Source organism: Gadus chalcogrammus, chromosome 18 (assembly GCF_026213295.1).
Source record: "Gadus chalcogrammus isolate NIFS_2021 chromosome 18, NIFS_Gcha_1.0, whole genome shotgun sequence".
Taxonomy (NCBI): Eukaryota; Metazoa; Chordata; class Actinopteri; order Gadiformes; family Gadidae; genus Gadus; species Gadus chalcogrammus.
Window position 1 is genome coordinate 6,737,948 of NC_079429.1, and position 17,495 is coordinate 6,755,442.

Below are 17,495 nucleotides of genomic sequence, written 5' to 3' on the forward strand. Positions count from 1 at the left end.
TGATAGAATATGTTAGCAATCATGAAAATGTTTCACGATAGTGGCTTCATCCAGATTACAAACAAACAGCGCCACACACACACACACACACACACACACACACACACACACACACACACACACACACACACACACACACACACACACACACACACACACACACACACACACACACACACACACACACACACACACACACACACTGTGTGAAGTTTAGTTTTAGGCAGACAGCATTTTTACTCCAGTTTGTTTGTAAGATACAATTGTTTCCCAAATTCGTTTTACTAGCATCCCTACAATCAGGGGTGGACTGGGACAAAAATTCAGCCCTGGCATTTTCTGTCCAGAACAGTCCACTACATTATCAGCACTAGGGGTGGAACGAGACAAACGGGAGGAACCCTGTATGTACTTGATTAAAACAATTTAATCAAGTACATACATCTGAATAATAGTAGAGCACTGTAAATAGCAGTTGTTGCTTCTTCTTTTTTTTCAAGTTTGTGTCTCTTGTCCTGCCAACAAGAAAGTTGTGAAACCCGAACAGGAAGTTAACAGACCTGCTGTGGTCGCTGCATCTCCACCCCCCATATCTACAAAAACCTTGTTAAATAACAAACTTGATCCAACGCTAAATTCTCTCTTGCAGTGACTGTGAAAATCTTTTGGTGTAAGCCCAGCATTAGTTAAAGGAGACATATTATGGTGTTTTCCCGACAAGTAAACATCGTATTTGAGTTCCAGAAAACATGTTTTTGAAGCTGTTTGCTGGAAATAACTTTTAATAATGTAATGAAAGGTAGTAGCCTATAACTTGTTTATATAGGTAGGAATAGTTATAGAATAGGATAGAATCGGCGCTGGTCGCGCTAGCATCCTGGGTCGGCAGAGAGGAAGATGTAGGTGTTGTGAATCCCAGCTCTCCTTCATCTCCTGGTTGCAGGTATGACTCCGAGACCGTTCGTGTATGTTTAAGGTACCTAAACGACAACGGCAGACGGCTGCAGCATTGTCCTTTACTGGAATGATGTTTAAACTTTCAGATCACTTGGAGGCTTGAGCTTGTGTGTCTGTAACTGTCTGCTGAACTCGCGACGAAACCTCAACCTTTTTTTTTTAAATTGAACAATGCATATTTAGACAATTTTTGCACAAATTAAAAGCCGCTTATTACACGGCTATGTTGCCAAAGCGAAAAAATAACTTCACAAGGTGTGTCTTTTTATAATTACCATTCGCAGTGTTGATCAGCAGAGAAATAGTCCGCATAAGACGTTTACGTTGCTTAGCAACCGAATAGTGTGCGATATCACCGGATATCACAGAGGGAAAAACACTTCCCTTGACACTTTCGTTCAACAGCATTGAAAAGAGCCGTGCAATAAATTAAAAATATATTATATATATATATATTTTTTTTTTTCAGAAACGTTTTGGGTGGGCCTGTTGAACAGTGCCTGTTAAACGCTGAATAAAAAGTGAGAACGCAACGCCACTTTAGCGTTTTCTGTCAAGATCGTCTCCGTCTAAGAAATGCTGATTGTGATTTTAAATCATGATGAATCATGGCCGTTAGGAATAGTACTTTTACAATGGGTTGGCTTTGCCCCAGGACATGATAGAACACACAAAACTAATCCCAAACAAATGTGTATTTTACATCCTTCATTTGCTTTCGGTAAAATTCATCAAAGTATTCCGCTTCTGCTGCAGTTAGATGATTCTTCCAGTCTCCAGCAATACCTGAAAAAGAAGATATATGATAAATGATGAAGAAGTATTGAGGACTAATGATAAGATCAACCATAAATGTGTGTTTCTGCTCTTAGTAATCCCTTACCTTTCCTGAGGAACTCTGACACATTCTGGTCCATCATTGTACTTGGCACCAGGGAGTAGTTCGACATCTTGTTCTTCTTCATATTCTTAAACACACATCGATCGGTAATCTTCCTTATCATCTCAGAATCCAGAGGTGTGTCCAAGAACTGAGCCATCCGGGTCACAGAGGCCTCCAGATCCTACAGCAACAGAGGTTACCAAAGCACAGTTACTAGAGTATTCATTATCATCATCATCCCCATCTTCATCTGTATGAATATATCAATATATAATCTAAATATGTGTCTTTATTATTAGTAGCATTAAATATAACCAGTTTAAGTTTTAAGATGGATCTAGATTCTTATAATGTACATGATTAACAGAGCTGTATTTGCAGTCTTCCTACCAGGATCATCTCTTCATAGGAGATGTACATGATGTGCTGTTCTGTGGCAGACAGCCAGCCCTTCACGTGATCGAACCACGAGCCAAAAATCACTAAGGTTAGAGATGAAAAAAAGTTTATGTGAATGTGCAATGGCCAAAGTCGACCGAATACCTGTCTCTGGATTAAATATTAAGCCAAGCAGTTTAAACAAACACAAAGGGTAAAAGTGAACAAACGCTATACACAAGCAATCCATATACTGTATACCTTTTCCATCAAGAAATATGTTGAGAAATTCAGTCTGTGTCCCTGGACTAACCAAGTAGGAGGCCATCCTACTAAAGTGAGAGTAGGAAGTGAATACATCTCTCGGGTTCCTCATCACATAAATTACCTAAATTACAAAGAAAAACACAAACACACACACACGCATGTACACACACACACACACACACACACACACACACACACACACACACACACACACACACACACACACACACACACACACACACACACACACACACACACACACACACACACACACACACACACACACACGTGGCTTTACCTCAGCAATAACATTTTGATTGTTACTCATCCCAATTCACCTAGCAGGCAAGAACATCTGCTCAATGACTAAATTATAAAGTCGGAGCATACAAATAGTTCAAAACTTAAAGATATGTGTTTACAAATGTCCACAGTTTACAGGGACATTTCCATTGGTTTATATCTTTCAATAATGAACCTGTATGGCTCCAAGCTGTATAGCATACCCTCGGTTTGACCTTGAGGAAGCCCGTTGACATCATGTTGTACTGGAAGTGAGTAACGAAGACCCGTGGGGACGGTCTCTGGTCCAGGTTATAGATAAATGCTCTGGCCTCCAACCAGGGGACCCGGTCCCAGTTGGGCACCGTGTCCACCACTGCTGGGTCTCCCTGGCTCAGGATCAGGGGTACTATCTCCTGCATCCATGTTGTCCCTGAAAGCATCACGCAGGGTGTTATTGTGGGGTTTGTGGTGCTGTTGTGTACTTCCTGTTGCAGTCGTCTTTTTTGATTCATGCGCTTATTTTTTGCCAACTGGTTGTGATATCAAAAAAATTGTATCATAATTATAAAATTCATACCACAGTATAAATCAGTGCTGATCAATATTGGTCAATATGGTTCCAAGGGTATGACTATTATTTTGATTACTCTTCTGCACGTGGACACCTCCACAAATCCAACAATATGCGCAGATCCGTCAAGAAAAAATAGTGTGTAATAAAGTATGTGTAATAATAGCAAGTGTTTATTACACATAGTCTATGTCCATGTCCATACTTGATGTTACAAGTTATTATCAAACTTTCCACCTACATACTACTTTGAAACTAGTTTAGCAAAACTAATTATTATTATTAGTTGAATCCATCATACCTCATTTACTTCCACTGCGTGACCAGGAAAACTCTTACCTGACTTGGGATAAGTAACAATCAGAATGTCATTTGGACGAAAAGAGAACTCCTCGTAGTATTTCAGGCTCTCTTGGTTATGAATTTTTTTGAGTAAATATACGCCCTTGTACACGGTATACAGCTCTTCTTCTGTCATATCTGCAACCTGTATGATAGGAATGGTAGTTGACAAGTGAAAGACATAGAAGCATTCAGACTTTGCTCTACAGTCCTGAATCAATGAAGGTTAACAAAAGTAAATAATAAAGGAATTGCATGCTGTTCTATTACTTCTAGGTGTGCATGGTCGGTGAAGTTCAACCCTATTTTATGCAGGCCTAATTAATAGCCGTCCTACCAACAGGTTTATGACGACGGGGTTGATTCCATTCGTTGACTTCCGGCCCCGAACTAACAAAAAGGTATTCTCGTCCTCAGGAGTTCTCCTCTCATGACAGAACTCGTGCAACGGGATGCTCAACATTAGGCTTATGGGTGAGAGCCATAGGGCACAACAGTGACCTCACCCTTTTCCTGGGAAGTCAATTTCCCATGAATTTTCTCTATTGACCTTTCTGAGAATCGTTAAATAAAGAGTTGTTAGCCAAGCCAATTATCCGACAAAAACGTTTGATTCAGAGCCAAATATTTGGTAAACGGAAGCAAAGGCAAAGGTACAAGCAGGGCCATTAATCGCCATATGCAGACTATGTTGTTGAATCGTGCCCCTAATGACACAAGGGGACCCAATATTACATTTCATCCTTTTTTGTATTATGTTTTATTCTTTTAATTTAAATAACTGGGGTAGTTGTGTGAGTGGTGTCGTGGATAAAAACCCAGGTCTAATACCATAACAAATTACGAGAGGTCAAGATGGAGTATGGTTGAACGATCAAGGATTTCTGGTCACCGCAGAGAGTAACAAAATCACTTGGTTGGTTTGCAAAGAACTCGGACGCCAACAGTCTCTGAGCTCCGCCTTATATTCTAATTGTGTGGCCTCTTCCAAGATGTCCTTGGCCAATCACAATGCTCTAAACTACGGGCCCTTGACGTTCTCATTAGCATTTATGCCCTGCCCACGATGTAAAAAATTAATTCCATACAGTAATTCAAGTAGTACGTACAAAAGGGTTACATATTAAACATTATATTGGCATGAAGTTATATATTATACATTAATTATATTAAGTGAGGTCTTAAAATCCATTCATCGCCTTGTTTATTAACCTGATCTAAATCACCATGACTTACCACATGGGTTTAAGAGATGAGCGCTGGGACAGCAATATTAATTTAAACAGTAAAATATGCATTTTTAATAGTTAACAATGCCACTTTATTTGTCTGTGGCATATACAGTCATAATCCTAAAGCTGGTAGTGTTTGATTTTAACCAGGGTATGGATTAGTTAATTTAACGCTAACTTGAAGCCTACAGAATATACATTCTAAAGCCACAGACGAGAAACCACTGGAGGGCGTCTCCTCTCACCGTGACGTGAGCCAGCCGTCTTTGAGGGGCCACTTATACGTAAATGAGGCGGCTGGGGGTTCATCTTTTGTAAGACGTGGATGAGGGACACATGATGATGTCCCTCATAGTACAGGCACTTGTTGACCAAGGAAAGCCAGGTAATATCAATAATGTTTAACATTGGGGAAAATACTTATCTTGTATGGTTTGTACTTAAAGTCAACCTTACTTATACCTATAATCTAAGTTTACTGAGCAATAGACTGATGTCATTAGCTGCGTTTCCATCCCCCTGATTTTACGCAAAATTTGAAGTATTGAATCAGTAAACGGAGATGAAACACTCAAATTATAAAATGAAAAAAAGTTTATGTGAATGTGCAATGGCCAAAGTCGACTGAATACCTGTCTCTAGATTAAATATTAAGCCAAGCAGTGAAAACAAACACAAAGGGTAAAAGTGAACAAACGCTATACACAAGCAATCCATATACTGTTTACCTTTTCCATCAAGAAATTTGTTGAGTAATTCAGTCCGTGTCCCTGGACTAACCAAGTAGGAGGTCATCCTACTAAAGTGCAAGTAGGAAGTGAATACATCTCTCGGGTTCCTCATCACATAAATGACCTAAATTACAAAGAAAAACACACACACACACGCACGCACGCACGCACGCACACACACACACACACACACACACACACACACACACACACACACACACACACACACACACACACACACACACACACACACACACACACACACACAACACACAACACACAAACGTGGCTTTACCTCAGCAATAACATTTTGATTGTTACTCATCCCAATTCACCTAGCAGGCAAGAACATCTGCTCAATGACTAAATGATAAAGTCTGAGCATACAAATAGTTCAACATTTAAAAATAGCAGTTTACAGGGACATTTCCATTGGTTTATATCTTTCCATAATGAACCTCTATGGCTCCAAGCTGTATAGCATACCCTCGGTTTGACCTTGAGGAAGCCCGTTGACATCATGTTGTACTGGAAGTGAGTAACGAAGACGCGTGGGGACGGTCTCTGGTCCAGGTTTTGGATATATGCTCTGGCCTCCAACCAGGGGACCCGATCCCAGTTGGGCACAGTGTCCACCACTACTGGATCTCCCTGGCTCAGGATCAGGTGTACTATCTCCTGCATCCATACTGTCCCTGAAAGCATCACGCAGGGTGTTATTGTGGGGTTTGTGGTGCTGTTGTGTACTTCCTGTTGCAGTCGTCTTATTTGAGTCATGCGCTTATTTTTTGCCAACTGGTTGTGATATCAAAAAAATTGTATCATAATTGTAAAATCCATACCACAGTATAAATCAGTGCTGATCAATATTGGTCAATATTGTTCCAAGGGTATGACTATTATGTTGATTACTCTTCAGCACGTGGACACCTCCACAAATCCAACAATATGCGCAGGTCCGTCAAGAAAAAGTAGTGTGTAATAAAGTATGTGTGATAATAGCAAGTGCTTATTACACATAGTCTATGTCCATGTCCATACTTGATGTTACAAGTTATTATTAAACTTTCCACCTACATATTACTTTGAAACTAGTTTAGCAAAACTAATTATTATCATTAGTTGAATCCATCATACGACATTTACTTCCACTGCGTGACCAAGAAAACTCTTACCTGACTTGGGATAAGTAACAATCAGAATGTCATCTGGACGAAAAGAGAACTCCTCGTAGTATTTCAGGCTCTTTTGGGCATGAATTTTTGTGAGTAAATATACGACCTTGTACACGGTATACAGGTCTTCTTCTGTCATATCTGCAACCTGTACGATAGGAATGGTAGTTGACAAGTTAAACACATATAGAAGCATTCAGACTTTGCTCTACAGTCCTGAATCAATGAAGGTTAACAAAAGTAAATAATGAAGGAATTACATGCTGCTCTATTACTTCTAGGTGTGCATGGTCGTGAAGTTCAACCCTATTTTATGCAGGCCTAATTTATAGCTGTACTACCAACAGGTTTATGACGATTTTTTGGGGGTAAATAATTGAATTGTTGGGTACTATTAGAATAGGGTTAGGGTCAGGGTTCATAATAATAATACAACATTTAATTTAGAGGCGCCTTTCAAAAGGCGACTGAATAGTGACCGCCCCCTTTTTAAAAAAAAAAAATTCTCTATTGACCTTTCTAAGAATCATTAAATAAAGATTTGTTAGCCTGGAACCAAGCCATTTATCAGACAAAAACATTTGATTTGGTGCAAAATATTTGCTAAACGGAAGGTAAGGCAAAGGTACAAGCAGGGCCATTTCTTGCCGCAGACTATGCTGTTGCATAGTGCCCCTAATGTGAAGGCATATAAAGGAGTATCTCATCATTTGTAATTATTATATAGTATTTACTGCGCTAACCTACACCTAAGAGATATGATTCACAATAAAATTAGCAAACGTGCAAAGTGGTGCTGCTTCATCGGATCAAGCATTTTTTTTTTGTTATAGAATTTGTCCCTCACCCACAACCAGGAACAGACACATTAATATAGGTGAGATATAATTTATTTCACGAATTAGAAGGGATTTGAATGAAATCCCAGTCTGTATTCATGAAGGCAAGTCATTCAAATCTTCTCTGAGCTAGTCTCAGCAAATTAACACATTTCTTAGAGAGAAAAAACTGAATTTATCCCTTATCGTTATTAAGCTGCTTTGTTACACATGTTACGTTACACCTGCTCATACTAAGTTAACGAGACAAAATAACATTAGAAATATAAATTTCAGACTCTGATTGTGGTTCTAAATCATGATGAATCATGGCCATTAGTAACAGCACTTTAACAATTGGTTGGCTACTTTGCCCCAGGCCATGATAGAAAACACAATAATTATATTTTTTAATCCCAAAAGAAATTGTATTTTACATCATGCATTTTCTTTTGGTAAAATTCATCAAAGTATTCCGCCTCTGCTACAGTTAGATGATTCTTCCAGTCTCCAGCAATACCTGAAAAAGAAAAGATCAGATGAATGATGAAGAAGTCATATACATAGGACTAATGATATGATTCACCATACTGTTAAATGTGGGATTCTGTTCATAGTAATCCCTTACCTTTCCTAAGGAACTCTGACACATTCTGGTCCATAATTGTATTGGGGACCAGGGAGTAGTTAGACATTTTGTTCTTTTTCATATTCTTAAACACACATCGATCGGTAATCTTCCTTATCATCTCAGAATCCAGAGGTGTGTCCAAGAACTGAGCCATCCGGGTCACAGAGGCCTCCAGGTCCTACAGCAACAGGTTACCAAAGCACAGTTACTAGAGTATCCATTATCATCATCATCCTAAATAATCATTAGCATCGTCTCTCTTTGCATCATTCTGGTTTATTTTTGCCACTCCCAGCCTTTTTTTTAGCTGTATTTGTAGTCTTCTTACCAGGATCATCTCTTCATAGGAGATGTACATGATGTGCTGTTCTGTGGCAGACAGCCAGCCCTTCACGTGATCGAACCAAGAGCCGAAAATCACTAAGGTTAGAGATGAAAAAAAGTTTATGTGAATGTGCAATGGCCAAAGATGACCGAATACCTGTCTCTGGATTAAATATTAAGCCAAGCAGTGAAAACAAACACAAAGGGTAAAAGTGAACAAACGCTATACTCAAGCAATCCATATACTGTATACCTTTTCCATCAAGAAATATGTTGAGAAATTCAGTCTGTGTTCCTGGACTAACCAAGAAGGAGGCCATCCTACTAAAGTGAGAGTAGGAAGTGAATACATCTCTCGGGTTCCTCATCACATAAATTACCTAAATAAAAAAGAAAAACACAAACACACACACACACACACGCATGTACACACACACACACACACACACACACACACACACACACACACACACACACACACACACACACACACACACACACACACACACACACACACACACACACACACACACACACACACACACACACACACACACACACACACGTGGCTTTACCTCAGCAATACAATTTTGATTGTTACTCATCCTAATTCACCTAGCAGGCAAGAAAATCTGCTCAATGACTAAATTTTAAAGATTGAGCATAAAAATAGCAGTTTTCAGGGACATTTCCATTGGATTATATCTTTCCATAATGAATCTGTATGGCTCCAAGCTGCAAAGCGTACCCTGGGTTGGACCTTGAGGAAGCCTGTTGACATCATGTTGTACTGGAAGTGAGTAATGAAGACGCGTGGGGACGGTCTCTGGTCCAGGTTAAGGTGACGGGCCTTGTTATTGTGCAACCAGGGGACCCGGTCCCAGTTGGGCACAGTGTCCACCAGTTCCGAGTCTCCCTGGCTCAGGATCAGAGGTACTATCTCCTGCATCCATGTTGTCCCTGAAAGCATCACGCAGGTTGTTATTGTGGGGTTTGTGATGCTGTTGTGTGTTTCCTGTTGCAGTTGTCTTATTTGATTCATGTGCTTTTATTTGCCAACTGGTTGTGATGTATTGGCTTATACCAGTGGTTCTCAACCTTTTTTGAGCAAACGCCCCCCTGACCTTACCCTGATCCTCTGGCGCCCCCCCCAATAAAAAAATACTAATAAACTAACAACCCCACTCACATTCGTGTTATATTAAAGCTTAAAGTTGTAAGTGCATCATTTTTCATTGATTTTGCGTTGGAGCATACGACATTTACTTCCACTGCGTGACCAAGAAAACTCTTACCTGACTTGGGATAAGTAACAATCAGAATGTCATCTGGACGGAAAGAGAACTCCTCGCAGTATTTCAGGCTCTCTGGGGTATGGGTCAGTTTGACCAAATACACACCCTTGTACACGATATACAGCTCCTCTTCTGCCATAGCTGCAACCTGCATGGATAGGAATGGTAATTGAAAAGCAAGATTTCATTGAAGCATTCAGACTTTAGTCTATGCGCAGCGGTTTTGAATAGGTGAGGCGCGCCTCCCATGGGGGCGCCAAAGAGCCAAAGGGGAGGCGCGACACGCGACACGCAACGAAAAAATAAAAACTTGTATGCAGCTCTATTGATATCGATAATTGTGCGTGCGTGTATTTGTTTTAAAATGCATCGTTTCCTTTTCCCAAGTAAACAGGAGTCAGCATTAAGGGAGGAGACAGGACCCCGCAAAAAACTTAGGAAATATGATGTTAAAAGCGCGCCTGGTTGTCTGTGGAGAGCGAGTTCCCCCAGATTTCCACTAAAGCTATGGAAGTCTTAATCCCCTTCACCACGTAGGCTACTTGTTTGAGTGTGGGTTTTCCGCACTGACCCTGATTAAAAACAAATACAGATCAAGGCTGCAGGTGGAGGACGACTTGCGTATATTTCTCTGCACTGCAGCCCCGCATCGAACACCTCTGTACGGCACCGGCACGGAACCGATCGGTAATCTTTCTTATCATCTCAGAATCCAGAGGTGTGTCCAATAACTGAACCAGCCGGGTCACAGAGGCCTCCAGGTCCTACAGCACCAGAGGTTACCAAAGTACAGTTATTAGAGTATTCATTATCATCATCATCCTAAATAACATTAGCATCGTCTCTCTTTGCATCATTCCGGTTTCTTTGTGCCACTTCCAGCAGTAGGTTCAATACAGACCTTTGATATCTCCCCCCTTCTGGGGTTCAAAAAACTAAAGCTTAGAGGTTCTACATAGAATGATGGGTTAAAAGCATCATGACTATTCATTTTCTTAGTATGATATAGAACCACTTTAAGTTTTAAGATTGATCTAGATTGTTATAGTGTACATGATGTACAGAGGTTTTTTTTTAGCTGTATTTGTAGTCTTCTTACCAGGATCATCTCTTCATAGGAGATGTACATGATGTGCTGCTGTTCTCTAGCAGACAGACAGCCCTTCACGTGATCGAACCAAGAGCCGAAAACCACTAAGATTAGTGAAGAAAAAAGTTTATGTGAATCTGCAATGGCCGAAGACATCAAATACCCATCATCATTCAAAGGATAAAAGTGACACAATTATTCACCAGCAATAATTAATAGGCACCTTTTCCATCAAGGAATCTGTGGAGTAATTCAGTCCGTGTCCCTGGATTAACCAGTACATTGGATTAACCAATCATTCGCCATTTACTTCCATTGGGTAACCAGGAATGCTCTTACCTGACTTACCTGAGTCAGTTTGACCAAATACACACCCTTGTACACGATATACAGGTCTTCTTCTGCCATATCTGCAACCTGCATAGGAATGGTAGTTGACAAGCATACAGAGAAAGACTTTATAGAAGCATTCAGTCTCTGATCTACAGTCCTGAAGGGTTAATAAAATGACTGAATCAATGAATTGCTGATGATAATGACAAATCTTAATCCAAGAGTAAACTGGGCCGGGGTCCGGCTCTACATAACCAGGGATGAACAACAAAATAAATATCAGATATCTCTGTCTTGTAACACGACATTTTTTAGAATTTGTCATGTCATAGTCATCTATAGTCGTTGGGTAGCCCACTGTGAATGTGTCTTAGACGTTGTGCTAGTGACCAGAGGCGTCTCTGTCTTCTGAAGATTGGTATCAGACTGGTAAAGAGGCAGCAGGACGGGCCTCAGCCACGCATCCTCAGATGTTGGGGGAGAGAGAGAGACCAGAAGGGCCGCTTTACAACCTAATGAGATGCCATTCAGTACTAGTACGAGATGTTCCAGCTTTCAAAAAGAACACGTGTGGAAAGAGGCGTGAATACATCACAAGGTCTTTAGAAAATACACTAGGAAGAGGTTTGACTACAACATTAAAAACCACTTTTCCAAAGTGTTCGAAAAGCACTTGATGAATAAGAATATATAACATACAATAAACATTTAAAGTACATAAAACAAAACATTTTATAGTAGGTAGTATAAACGAGAATCTCCCCATGTCTGATGATAATATAGTATTCACTGCGCTAAACTGCAGCTTAAAGATTTGCCACGATGGGTTATCTAGCGTGTGCTTGTCATTGCGCTTTCGTAAACCAATTCACATTCATTGTATATCTGACCTGGTTCACAATATTAGTTAAGTTTGAAAGAATATTTTTTAACAAAAGTTAAGCAAAAGTGCAAAGTGGTGCTGTTTCATCTGATCAAGCATTTATGTGCTTTGTGATGTATTAGTTGAAACCCAAGTTTTTATTATCAGATTATAACCTTTTATTTACAGATATGGAATGTGTCATCGACCAAACACTTGGAAGAGACATATATGTGAGATATAATTTATTTCAAGAATTTGAATGGACCTTAATGAAATCACAGTTTGTATTCATCAAGTAAGTCAGTCAAATATTTTCTCAGCTAGTCCCAGGAAAGTTACACACTTCATAGAGAGAAAAAACGGAACAATTTCCTTATAGTTATTAGACAGCTATTATGTTACACCTGTTCTGAAGAAGCCTAACTAAGATGACAAGACCAAATGAATATACAAAAACAAATTTCAGACTCTGATTGTGATCATTAATGATAGCACTGTTCAATGGGTTGGCTACTTTTGTCCTTGGCCATTTTAGATAACACAATAAATATATTTCTAATCCCAAACAAATGTGTATTTTACATCCTGCATTTTCTTTCGGTAAAATTCATCAAAGTAATCCGCCTCTGCTACAGTTAGATGATTCTTCCAGTCTCCGGCAATACCTGAAAAATAAAAGATCAGATGAATTCAGTCATAGTATTGAGGGCTAATGATATATTTAACCATTTTGTTGAATGCTTGTTTCTGCTCTTAGTAACCCTTTACCTTTCCGGAGGAACTCTGACACATTCGGGTCCATCAATTCACTCGGGACCAGGGAGTAGTTTGACATTTTGTTCTTTTTCATATTCTTAAACACACATCGCTCTGCAATCTTCCTTTTCATCTCAGAATCCAGAGGTGTGTCCAAGAACTGAGAAATCCGGGTCACAGAGGCCTCCAGGTCCTACAGCAATAGAGATTACCAAAGAACAGTTATTAGAGTATTCATTATCCTCATCATCATCCTCATCATGATTCCGTTCATCAGCATTGTCTCTCTTTGCATCCTTCAGATTTCTTTGTGGCACTCCCAGCCAAAATAGGTTATAGATCGACCTTTGTTATCTAGAATGATTACTTGACTACAAACCGACACTGCCAAAAACAATTGTCATCTGGCCAAAGGATATGGACAGGAGCTACACTATTCGCTATGAACCAGGGGAGTTTTGCAATTCCTCCCATTATATTTAAAGTTAGTTATCTAAGTATCCAAGATACAGCTTTATTTGCCATCTTCTTACCAGGATCATCTCTTCATAGGAGATGTACATGATGTGCTGCTGTTCTGCAGCAGAAATCCAGCCCTTCACGTGATCGAACCACGAGCCGAAAATTGCTGAGGTTAGAGAAGACATTAGTCATATATGATTGTGCAACTGGCCAAAGACATAGAATACCCGTCTCTGGATTAAATATTAGGCCAAGCAGTGAAAACAAACACAAAGGGTAAAAGTGAACAAACGTTATACACAAGCAATCCATTTACTCTATACCTTTTCCGTCAAGGAATTTGTGGAGAAATTCAGTCTGTGTCCCTGGTGTAACAAGGTAGGAGGCCATCCCACTAAAGTGAAAATACGAAGTGAATACATCCCTCGGGTTCCTCATCACATAAATTACCTAAATAACAAAGAAAACACACACACACACACAAACATGCACACGCACAGTTATCATATCAAGTCCCGTAGGGTAGTAAAGTAGAAGCGGGAGTTTTCAGGGACATTTCCATTGGTTTATATCTTTCCATAATGAACCTGTATGGCTCCAAGCTGGATAGCATACCCTCGGTTTGACCTTGAAGAAGCCCGTTGACATCATGTTGTACTTGAAGTGAGTAATGAAGACACGTGGGGACGGTCTCTGGTCCAGGTTAAGGTCACATGCTCTGGTTTCCTCCAACCAGGGTACCCGGTCCCAGTTGGGCACAGTGTCCACCAGTTCCGGGTCTCCCTGGCTCATGATCAGAGGCACTATCTCCTGCATCCATGTTGTCCCTGAAAGCATCACGCAGGGTGTTTTTGCTGTTGCAGTTGTCTTATTTAAAGGTCCCACAACATGCTATTTTATGGATGCTTTAATATAGGTGTTAGTGGGCCACTAACACAGTATTCAAAGACGTTCCCGAAATTCAGCCGTGGTGCAGAGTTACAGCCACTCCGAGCTAGTCGCACATTGAGCTTCCCCCAAATGCGCTGTAGCTATAATGCAAATGAGGAGGAGCGCGGCGGGTCAAGGAGGAGGGTGGGGGTGTGGCCCTGAGCAGCTTGCAGCCACGGTACCAGGCACTCTGTTTACAGTGGATGTGTCACAATGGCGAGGCGCACACAGCCTTTAGCTGTGTGCGTTCTGTAAATATTCTAGAACACACGGGAGTCCTGGAGCTATTTATCTAAATAATATCATATTATACATAGATATCTATATTATATAATATATAACGTAGCACCGGGGTTATGTTTGTTGTTTTGTTATACGACTATTGGTTGATGTGTTCCCATCATGCTTTGCAGTGCGGAAGTTAGGGGAGGAGTTAAAAAGACATTGAGCTTTGTTGTGGTTACGGGGTGCTCGTTGAGCTTTGTTGTGGTTATGGGGAACTGGGGATTTTTCAATAATGCCACTGAAAGAATATAGCACGCCTCTGCTTTTGATATTCGCCACAATAATAACACGGCCAAAAGCTGTGTGAGCCGATATTATGAATCTCAAATGACCGCGTTGCGTTCCTGGTTCTTCCACTTCCACATCAATCTGAAGTAGACTGAACCGCGACATGGAGGAGAAAGGGATTGTTGCCGGGCAGCGCTTAGGCACCTCCGCCTCCTGCAGCGCCGGATGGGGGTGGTCCCTCGGCAGCGGTCCCTCGGCAGCGGTCCCTTGGCAGCGGGAAGCGGGCTCAAGCGGGAAACATTTGCGGCCAACAATCCCTTTCTCCTCCATGTCGTGGTCCATGTTCTTGAGGGAGTCAAAGCCAAAGTTCCTTTCCCCCAATTCATTCTCAACCATGGCTGAGATAACCCCCAATACGAGTCTCGTTGTAGAAATACTAGAGACGGGAGCCCGACGTGTTATGCACCATAACACCAAAAGCAGAACGGTTATCCAAATAACAAGGAAGTGTACAACACTTACGTTACAGTCCTGGAGCTCTATATCTAAATAATATCATATAATACATAGTTATCTATAGAATACATATTATCACGGCCAAAAGCTGTGTGCGCCTCCAGACGATATTATGAATCACGAACGACTTCGTCGGCAGAACCGACGTCTCTGGTTCTTCCACTTCCACATCAATCTAAAGTAGACTGAACCGTGCGCTGCCTGCTGCCGGCTGCCCGCTGCCGGGCGGTGGTGCTTCGCGGCGGTGGTGCCTCGCGGCAACCGGCGGCATGTCGCAGTTCATGTACTTCAGGGAGTCAAAGCCAAAGTTCCTTTCCCCCAATTCCTTCTCAACCATGGCTGAGATAACCCCCACTACAGTCTTGTTTTGGAAATACAAGAGACGTCAAAGAACCGACAGCAAACACTTGCGTTACAGTGTGTGTAATCACACACACACACATGTGGCGCTCGCATGGTCGTCTCTCATTGGCGGGCCAAATTCTCTGGGCGGGCAAGGCAGAGAAAGGGGAGGAGCTTAGATCCTTTAAGACGACATATTGGAGCACATTCCAAATCAGTGCGCTTGAGCCTCCGTTTTCCTCAAAGGCGAGCAGAACATTTAGTGCTCGTTTTACACCGAACGCAAGTTTTAGCCACTGGGGGACCATAGGCAGGCTAGGGGAACTCATATTTATTTTAGAAAATCTCATAAAGTGAGATTTTCATGCCATGGGACCTTTAAAACATGTTTTTTTAAATGGCCAACTGGTTTTGATATCATTTTTTTAAACACCATTATTATCTAGGCTATACCACAGTGTGGTTGAGTAATTGATCCTGATTGATCAATATCGTTCCAAGAGTTGATTATTATTTGTATTACTTTGCAATACCTAGACACCTCCACAAATCCAACAATATGCTTAAAGTGTCATACTAGCATAATCTGTTGTTGTTTATTCAGGTCATTATTTCCAATAATTATTTACAATAATGGGAGACTCCACTGTGGTTTATTCCACATATTCTATATCCATGTCCATACTTGTTGTTCACAGTGTTTAACACATTTAACACTACATGTTCAAACACATACACAAATTCTTCCTACATTTGCAGGAAGAATTTCAATGAATGTTAACCTTTGCTTTTGAATGTTAAACACGGTGAAAACAACAACACTATATATAAATGTTGACAATTTATAACAACTTATATTTTTAAAGGTCCCACCTAAATACTACTTTAAAACTAATTTTGCAAAACTACCTATTAATATTATTTTTTGCTTCCATTTGCCATTTACTTCCACTGAGTGACCAGGAAAACTCTTACCTGACTTCGGATAAGTTACAATAAGAATGTCATCTGGACGAAAAGAGAACTCCTCGTAGTATTTCAGGCTCTCTGTGGAGTGAACCACTTTGGGCAAATACACACCCTTGTACGTGGTATACATTTCTTCTTCTGTCATTTCTGCAACATGAATGGATAAGACGGGTAGTCGACAAGCAAGACAGTGCGAGACTATATTGAACCATCCGGACTTTGGTCTACGGTCCTGAAGTTAAGGTAACACTCATTCATTACCTAACCCATTGTCAATATTTGTTTATCACTACTAAAATATCAATTTGGCACAAGTTAATAGTTTTTCATCATTAATTAAACATTAGTTGTTTGCATAACCCTAACCCAACCCTAACACACGACCCTATCCATAACCCCAACCAGCGACACTGTGGTCAGTGGAAAAAAAATATTAACTTGTGCCAAATAGACATAGTAACAATTAACAAATATTAACAAAGGGTTAGTTAGGGTTAGGGTTAAATAGCTAGTTTGCTATTTATTATGGCACCTTATTATAAAGTGTTACCGAACCGAATTACGTTATGGCCTACCCGATACGCCTCGTTATCCTCTCACGACGAAAGTCTTGGATCGGGATCCTCCAAATGATAGAGAGGCGAGAGAGAGAGGGGCGGGACTGGTGTCTGTCCAGAAAAGGTTTCGTCATTTGGTTTGGTTATTCTTTTATAACGCCGTAGACCTAGAGGAAATGTATTTCGTTGTTCTTTCAGAAAAGTTGACTTGTTCTTAGAGGGGGGTTAATCATAACAGGCATGGACAAACATGTATTGAGAACTTATTTAAAA

The 17,495-nt window shown here is 40.6% G+C and overlaps 3 protein-coding genes across 6 annotated transcripts; all 3 read right to left on the reverse strand.

The window, feature by feature from the left end:
* Positions 1-227: 227 nt before the first annotated feature.
* LOC130371962 (sulfotransferase 2B1-like) lies at positions 228-5,733 on the reverse strand. 3 transcript variants are annotated; one of them, XM_056577855.1, is made up of 7 exons: positions 4,021-5,478; positions 3,681-3,828; positions 2,992-3,200; positions 2,480-2,606; positions 2,231-2,322; positions 1,841-2,021; positions 229-1,743 (listed from the first exon to the last, which is right to left on the reverse strand). In XM_056577855.1, the coding sequence occupies exons 1-7, from the start codon at positions 4,144-4,146 to the stop codon at positions 1,634-1,636; spliced, it is 993 nt and encodes a 330-aa protein (XP_056433830.1). In that variant the 5' UTR covers positions 4,147-5,478; the 3' UTR covers positions 229-1,633. The 3 variants fall into 3 exon arrangements, with proteins under 3 accessions (XP_056433832.1, XP_056433830.1, XP_056433831.1); XM_056577856.1 differs by lacking the exon at positions 4,021-5,478 and adding an exon at positions 5,644-5,733 and having other exon boundaries at positions 230-1,743; XM_056577857.1 differs by lacking the exon at positions 4,021-5,478 and having other exon boundaries at positions 228-1,743; positions 3,643-3,761.
* Positions 5,734-7,619: 1,886 nt separating this feature from the next.
* Positions 7,620-10,138, reverse strand: LOC130371964 (sulfotransferase 2B1-like). The gene is made up of 6 exons (XM_056577858.1): positions 9,890-10,138; positions 9,343-9,554; positions 8,848-8,974; positions 8,599-8,690; positions 8,268-8,448; positions 7,620-8,159 (listed from the first exon to the last, which is right to left on the reverse strand). Exons 1-6 carry the CDS (start codon positions 10,041-10,043, stop codon positions 8,050-8,052), a joined length of 876 nt encoding a protein of 291 aa, XP_056433833.1. The 5' UTR covers positions 10,044-10,138; the 3' UTR covers positions 7,620-8,049.
* A 1,888-nt stretch (positions 10,139-12,026) lies between these two features.
* Positions 12,027-17,373, reverse strand: LOC130371966 (sulfotransferase 2B1-like). Of its 2 annotated transcripts, XM_056577861.1 has the most exons (7): positions 17,241-17,373; positions 16,672-16,812; positions 14,011-14,222; positions 13,719-13,845; positions 13,467-13,561; positions 12,946-13,126; positions 12,027-12,842 (listed from the first exon to the last, which is right to left on the reverse strand). In XM_056577861.1, exons 2-7 carry the CDS (start codon positions 16,808-16,810, stop codon positions 12,733-12,735), a joined length of 864 nt encoding a protein of 287 aa, XP_056433836.1. In that variant the 5' UTR covers positions 16,811-16,812; positions 17,241-17,373; the 3' UTR covers positions 12,027-12,732. The 2 variants fall into 2 exon arrangements, with proteins under 2 accessions (XP_056433836.1, XP_056433837.1); XM_056577862.1 differs by lacking the exon at positions 17,241-17,373 and having other exon boundaries at positions 16,672-17,206.
* Positions 17,374-17,495: the final 122 nt, after the last annotated feature.

Coding starts and splice junctions, on each gene's coding strand:
- LOC130371964 (XM_056577858.1), bottom strand. CDS start 10,043: ATGCAGGTTGCAGCTATGGCAGAAGAGGAGCTGTATATCGTGTACAAG. Junction 8,975..9,342: donor TCCTCAAGGTCCAACCCAGG/GTACGCTTTGCA, acceptor TTTTTTATTTAG/GTAATTTATGTGATGAGGAA. Junction 8,691..8,847: donor CATATTTCTTGATGGAAAAG/GTATACAGTATA, acceptor CTCTAACCTTAG/TGATTTTCGGCTCTTGGTTC.
- LOC130371962 (XM_056577855.1), bottom strand. CDS start 4,146: ATGTTGAGCATCCCGTTGCACGAGTTCTGTCATGAGAGGAGAACTCCT. Junction 2,607..2,991: donor TCCTCAAGGTCAAACCGAGG/GTATGCTATACA, acceptor TTTGTAATTTAG/GTAATTTATGTGATGAGGAA. Junction 2,323..2,479: donor CATATTTCTTGATGGAAAAG/GTATACAGTATA, acceptor CTCTAACCTTAG/TGATTTTTGGCTCGTGGTTC.
- LOC130371966 (XM_056577861.1), bottom strand. CDS start 16,810: ATGACAGAAGAAGAAATGTATACCACGTACAAGGGTGTGTATTTGCCC. Junction 13,127..13,466: donor CCTATGAAGAGATGATCCTG/GTAAGAAGATGG, acceptor CTATTGCTGTAG/GACCTGGAGGCCTCTGTGAC. Junction 12,843..12,945: donor GTCAGAGTTCCTCCGGAAAG/GTAAAGGGTTAC, acceptor TTTATTTTTCAG/GTATTGCCGGAGACTGGAAG.